The sequence below is a fragment of the Carya illinoinensis genome, chromosome 11 (genome assembly GCF_018687715.1).
Source record: "Carya illinoinensis cultivar Pawnee chromosome 11, C.illinoinensisPawnee_v1, whole genome shotgun sequence".
In the NCBI taxonomy this organism is placed as follows: Eukaryota; Viridiplantae; Streptophyta; class Magnoliopsida; order Fagales; family Juglandaceae; genus Carya; species Carya illinoinensis.
In genome coordinates, this window is record NC_056762.1 from 2,720,501 (window position 1) to 2,727,181 (window position 6,681).

The window sequence follows — 6,681 nt, forward strand, 5'->3', positions numbered from 1 at the left end:
AATAATAATTTTTATATTTTATAAATACACTCTATATATTAATTAAGAATTTAATTTTTATTTAAAATTATTGTTTTTCAACTATTTTTTTTGTCTCAACCCAATTATCCAATATAATAGTTTTAGAGTAAAATAATGTTTGAGAGATGAATAGTGGCTAGTCAAATTTGGAGAAAGTTTTGAAATTACTTGAGCCAAAACTCAAGCCATGGAATTTGCAGACCATTCTTGCTCTTCTTAGTCAAAATTTGACTAAGTACTGGTATTTGGCTAGACTAATGCCAATACTATTACTTGACTCGATAAATGACTCGTTTGCCTCTACCTCGGTAGCAGACAGAACCTCTGACGATATTCAAATATTACCTTTTGTCCTAGAACTCCATTAGTTGAATTACAACTAATCAATTCTTCAACATGGAGCACAATCACACTCGAAAAGAGAGATAAAAAAAGAAGAAAATTCTTAAGTGGATTTAATTTTCTCATACACCCACACGGAATGTACTCTTAATAATTTCTGGCAAAATCTCTTCCTGAGTTATCCAACTGAATCCTTTTAAATATTAAATCTAGAAGAAGTTTCAGTTCCAGTAAAACTCTATTTAAGGAGCGAATCTGTTGCGAAGAATTCTCTTGATGGAATGCTAAAACTATGTGATAAATTTTCTCTACAATAATAGATCCCAATTTAACTTCTTCTCTGGATAAGTGCTTATTCATTGGGACTCGATTTTCACACATATCACTTATATAAAACAATTTCTAATACTTCCTAGATAAACTTAAATTGTTATAGATCGATGAAGTCAAAAATAATTTACATTCATCTAAAATGCAAACTTAATGATAAGATAAATTTTATCATTTTAGTAACCTAGTCCTAGCCAAATTATTGTATTTACAAAATGGAACTATGTGATCAATGATAAAACGTTTAAATTATGGCTTGTTATAGCCAACGGGAAAGCGTGGTCTTGCAACGAGAGTTAGATCAGATATCCTGTGCGTCGTAATCCCGAAAACCTCTTTCATATCAAAATTTTCAGCTGTGGTACCAGGAGGAAGATACCAATCAAAACTGTGGAGAAGTTGAGCTAAAGCGAGCTCAATAACTGCTGTTCCAAATGTGATTCCTGGGCATATTCTTCTACCAACACCAAAAGGTATTAGCTCGAAATGCTGCCCCTTGAAATCGACAGTGCTACCCATAAATCTCTCAGGCTGAAACGTATCTTGGTTTTCCCAAGATTCTGAATCTCTCCCTATTGCCCAGGCATTGAAAAACAAACGTGTTTTGGCTGGAATATCGTACCCTTCGATATTCACATTTTCCGTGGATTCTCTAGGTACTAGAACTGGAGCAGGAGGATGAAATCGCAGTATCTCTTTGATGGCAGCTTTAATGTAGTGCAGGTGAGGCAGATCACTCTCTGAAACAACTCTTCTATGATCTCCGACGATGTTTCGTACTTCTGCTCGTGCTATTTCCATGACTTTGGGTTTCAAGATGAGCTCTGTCATTCCCCATTCAAGGGTGATGGACGCTGTATCAGATCCTGTGCCCTGCCGTGGCAGTAACATATGAGAAATATTGATCTCTATTGTAATAGTTAACCTAAATATCGCATATAACATGCATAATACTGTATGATGGTGAAGAGAGAGAGAGAGAGAGAGAGAGAGAAGAAGCTAAGTATTGCATATATTCAAGAGTGGGGACTTACCAAGATGATAGCTTTGATTTATCCGTTGTGATTGGCAGATGCCCGGATCCATTCTTTTGTATATCGAGTAAGACATTCACAAGGTCCTTGTGCTCCTCTGTTTCTCTCTCGGGATCGAGATGTTCACTCAACAACTGATCAAAAAGTTTATCAAAGCTTCGAAAAGTCTTTTGAAGTCTAGATTTCCTACTCGTTAGACTATTTACGAATTCCAAGGAAGGGAAGAAATCTGCTAGGCTAAATCCTCCGAGCAATACTTGAAACTCCTCGAGCATTTGATGGAAGCCATGGCGATCGTATTCCCCACCACCCGAGAAATCTCTTCCAAATACAACCCGGCAAAGGACATCATTTCAGTAGAGTCTAAGCATCTTGGTTAGATTGGTGGTGGAAGGATAGGAATCTGCAACTCGTTGAACCAAACGAGCTACTTCTTCTTCCCTAACGAGTCTATACGATTGAACTCTTTTAGCACTTAAAAGTTCAAGTATACATATTTTTCAAACATGCCTCCAATAATCACCATAGGGGGAGAAGGCAATATCGGTGCAACCATACAAGATATGCTTTGCTGAAAAGAATTGTGGACGGCTAGATAGCGCAAGATCATGGGTTTTCATTGTTTCCTTTGCTAGTTTAGCCGATGAAATCACCACTGTTGGGATTTGACCCAGTTGTAAATGTATAATTGGTCCGAACTTCTCCGCCAAACACTTGAGAGAGAGATGAGGCATGCTGCCGAGCTGGTGAAGGTTACCAATGATGGGCAGCTTTGGGTGGCTTGGTGGGAGATTGGAGTTTCTTTTCCCTGCTGACTTCTCCTTCAAAAAAAATTCAGCGACACAACGAAAATAATGCATGCAGCGAACAACAAAGGTTGTAAGCTTTCCGTTAACCATTGGATCAGAAAAGCCATTGAAGTTCTCAACAAAGGTAAGTGTAGTAGTAAGTGCTATTTTTAGCATGTATATATTCATGCTCATTTATAGAAAGATTTGCAGCTGTTGCGTTTTTCCAATTATAATTTTTTTTTTTTGTTTATTTAGTAAATTCTTGCTCTCTCTCTCTCTGGTACAAATTAAATCTTATCCGTTGTCGGACCTAAATGTTAAGGTTACAATTAAATTCAAACAAACCAATTTCATCAGCTTCATCTAAAGATGGCCACGTTGCCAACCCTTCAACCAAGAATATTACAAACTAAAAATATCAAAGATATGGACAACAAATATCGCCAACCCTTCACTATTGTACTAATTTGTTGGTTTGTATGCATGCGTGGAAAACTTGTCGTTACTCTTTTATTTGTAATTAATCTGAAGGCTCTGCTTTGGAAAAACATACAACCCAACCAAAATTTCCACGCCCAGTTCCTAGAGATCAGTACTCACATTTTCTTTCATGACAAACAATATTGACTGTGAGGCTCGCATGCACTTGGTCTCAAAGAATATTCCAGTGGTGAACTCGTTGAAAAGTCCATCCCCCCCCCCCCCTCCCCCCCCCCCCCCCCCCCCCCCCCCCCCCGCGGGGAACCCATTTTGTTCTCTAGATATTTGGAGAATTGCAGCCTCCCACCATCAAAAAGAAGCTGCTGATTCAAGATGGCTGCACCAGCTCCTCATTTGTCAATATTAGCTGCTGTAAGTCCTCCATTTATCAAATATTGTGGTTGTTTGTCCCCTGTAGCTTTTCCTATAAAAGAGACTATTTGCAATGGTATAAGACCATCCTCTCACATAAGGTGAGTGATCAGGCAAGGGGTGTGGGGAAATGCAGAAGAAGGGCTATTTGAGAGATAGGGAAATTGTTGTCAGTGTTTGTAATTTTGTATAAACATAATAAAATCATTTGATTTCACTCAAGTGGACCTAGATAACTTTCTGAACCACTTAAATAATATCTCTATGTGAGTGTGGTTCTCGATGTGCCAGAACTTACAAATATTATCGTGGACTTACATCCAGACATGTACGGTGAGTCCTATACTAGGAAATAAGGTATTTGAGTTACGTCATCCTCCAGACCTATTATAATATTATTTAGAGTGGTCTCAAAGAATAGTATTGTGGACGTCGTATCTCAACAGTTAGATACCAATACTTGCTAGAGAAATTGAACATGAGCTAGGATGCAACAAAAGAACAGACATTTGCAGGCTGGCAAAGATCAGTCTGTGGCGACCAGAACGGTTCCGGGGCCAGCCCTAGCTTGAAAGAACTTGCATTCGAACTAGTTGGCCGGCTTCATCATATGAGGAAGCCGAAAGATGCGTACTGCATGAGTAATTGGGAGGCAAGGACGCTCGGTGGAGATCAGGTTGAATATGCATGCCTGATCTTATAGGATTGGCCACAAGCTTCTGATCACGAAAGAATAAATAACTCTTGATCTATAACAAATCTGTCAGATCATTCGTTTTTTCACACATGGGGGATTTTTAAGAGAGAGAGAGAGAGAGATTGTTTCTGTTATGGTCCACACATTCTACACGAATTTTTAAAGCTTAAATATGATAATTATGCTCCTTACAATAATTTTGTAGTTAATATCAAGCGCTATTCTTTAGTACTAGCAAACTCACTAGTATAAAATTCTTGCTGGCAAAACAGAAGTCTGGTATTCTGTTAAGACCCTGCAGTATTACTCAGAGCCTAACGAGGAATCCAAAAGGAAGTAACACAGTACTCAATGTTTACTAATTCAAAAGCTGCTTTGTTCCGGAAACTACTTGGCTTTAAATAGCCTTACAATGACAGAGACCAAGTGATAAACATAGTTACATAAGAACCTAATAGATAGAGATGAGAACACTAATTGATAAGATAAAATCTATGGTTTGATACAGAACTGATCTCTCTAGACTCCAAACTGACCTGCACTACTACTAGCAGCTTCACGTTATCCTCTCCTGCGTAACATATTCTTTTGCTAATGCATATTATATACTAATCAAAATATATACGGAGTTGCAACTGCTGTAAGAGGAAACTTTCTATGAATTGTTATACCAATAGATTCAGACATGTCCAAATCATGTCCACTTGCTTCATTAGGCAACGCCCAATCCAACTTTTGCAGCAGATTTGCCAAAACGAGCTCGATAATAGTGAGGGCAAAAAGGAATGCCTGGGCAACTCCTCCTTCCAGAACCGAATGGGATTAACTGAAAGTCATGTCCTTTCACATCTATTGAGGTTGTCAAGAACCTCTCTGGGTGAAACTCCTCTGGTTCATCCCATGATTTTGGGTCTCTTCCAATTGCCCATGCATTGACGATTACTTGTGTTCCTGCTGCAATGTCATAGCCCTGTAATTTGACACTCAGTCGATTTCCGAGGAACTAGCAGTGGAATAGGTGGATGCAACCGAAATGTCTCTTTTATTACTGCCTTCAAGTAATGCATTTTATCCAAATCATCCTCTGTTACTTCTCTTTCGTTGCCGGTACTGATCCCTCTCACCTCAATCTGCACCTTCTTCATGGCGGTTGGGTGCCTTAACAGCTCTGTCATTGCCCACTCTAAAACTGTATACACACTGTCGGTTCTAGCGACGAATACATCCTGTAATAAAAAGATTGTAAATGTTAAAAAAAGCTGTCAATCATATGTATGTGACGCCCAAGAAAAGGCATTACATGCAAAACCCTCCTAAAGTGAGCAGACCGTTTTGGTTAAGACTATCTAACATTAACATCCTACCAGTTAGACTTTTACCTTTCCAACATAAATAAAGCTCTTGCCCAACACCTTAAATTTGTGTCAATAGTAACACAATGCTAACAGATTTAGAAGTGTTCGTCTCATTTTTCTTGCTAGTAGAAACTTCCAAAACCAAATGCATATAGTCTTTAGCTAGCTCCTATTCTGGCGAGAAAGGAAAAAATTATCTCGTCGGTTCAAACATGTGACGTAATCATACTTCCTACGGTAAACTCAAGAAAGCCAAGAATGAGAGCAAAATTACACCGATCGATAGACAATTCCCGGACTCGTTCGGTCTCGCGCGCACGCACACGTACGAGTTTGCTTTCCAGGATTAAAGCCTTGATGCCAACTCTTTCGACAGGAAAACCGATCACGTTTTCCTTCTGAATCCAAAGCAGAACATCAACAAAGTCTGTCTGATCTTCATTTTCTGGATTCACATGGCCATTGCTCCTGGCTTTCTTCTGAAAATTTGTGTGCTCTTCAAGTAGTCCCTCTAGAAAATTATCCAGCTGTGTAGCCACCTTCTCTGCTCTAGCATCCAAGCCATTTACACGGATCACGCAAGCAAGCCATCGAATATAGTCCCCAACACAGATAATACCCAACAGCTCCCCAAAATCCCCTAAAAGCTCCTTAAATTTGCTCCCACCTTCTTCCCCTCCAACTATACTTCCTTCCTAAACTCACCCTGCACAGTACATCATTTGTAAGCTTTGTAAACACTTCGCTTAAATTCACAGAACCTGAAGAATAACACGACTGTTTGATTTTCTGAATCATCAGGGAGGTTTCCTCCACTCTAACACCGCGAAAGGACTGAACCCTTTTGTTACTCAAAAGATGTAGCACGCATACTCTCTTCATCTTAAAACACTCAATATATAATACTAATTATTAATTTAATTAGAATATAATTATTATTAATATTTAATATTATTAATTTAATTAGAATATAATTACTATTAATATTTTAATTAGTAGAACTATAAAATGTGATAAAAATAAAAATTAAAAATATTATTAAATTAATAATATTTTATTATTATATAAAAAGTACATAGATAATCTAATATAGATGCATATCAATACTCATATTTTACTGAAATTTAAATTTTTTTATCTTTATTTTTTGCCTTTCTTTAACTTTTTTTTTTCCAAACAAATAAGCTACTGACTTTTTTATTTTATTTATTTATTTAAATCATTATGTCAAGTGTACCTTGGGACTATTCGTAATATAT

At 37.7% G+C, this 6,681-nt stretch overlaps 1 protein-coding gene and 1 pseudogene across 1 annotated transcript; both read right to left on the bottom strand.

Moving 5' to 3' along the window:
- Window positions 1-755: 755 nt before the first annotated feature.
- On the bottom strand, window positions 756-2,002 carry LOC122281337 (cytochrome P450 71AP13-like). The gene is made up of 2 exons (XM_043092740.1): window positions 1,728-2,002; window positions 756-1,618 (listed from the first exon to the last, which is right to left on the bottom strand). The coding sequence occupies exons 1-2, from the start codon at window positions 2,000-2,002 to the stop codon at window positions 943-945; spliced, it is 951 nt and encodes a 316-aa protein (XP_042948674.1). The 3' UTR covers window positions 756-942.
- A 2,419-nt stretch (window positions 2,003-4,421) lies between these two features.
- On the bottom strand, window positions 4,422-6,304 carry LOC122282081 (annotated as a pseudogene).
- Between the last annotated feature and the right edge of the window lie 377 nt (window positions 6,305-6,681).

Bases quoted from the DNA above. Each gene is read 5' to 3' on its own strand.
- LOC122281337 (XM_043092740.1), bottom strand. From the start codon at position 2,002: ATGCTCGAGGAGTTTCAAGTATTGCTCGGAGGATTTAGCCTAGCAGAT. The intron at 1,619-1,727 runs GTAAGTCCCCAC...TGCGATATTTAG, and splicing joins AAATCAAAGCTATCATCTTG to GTTAACTATTACAATAGAGA.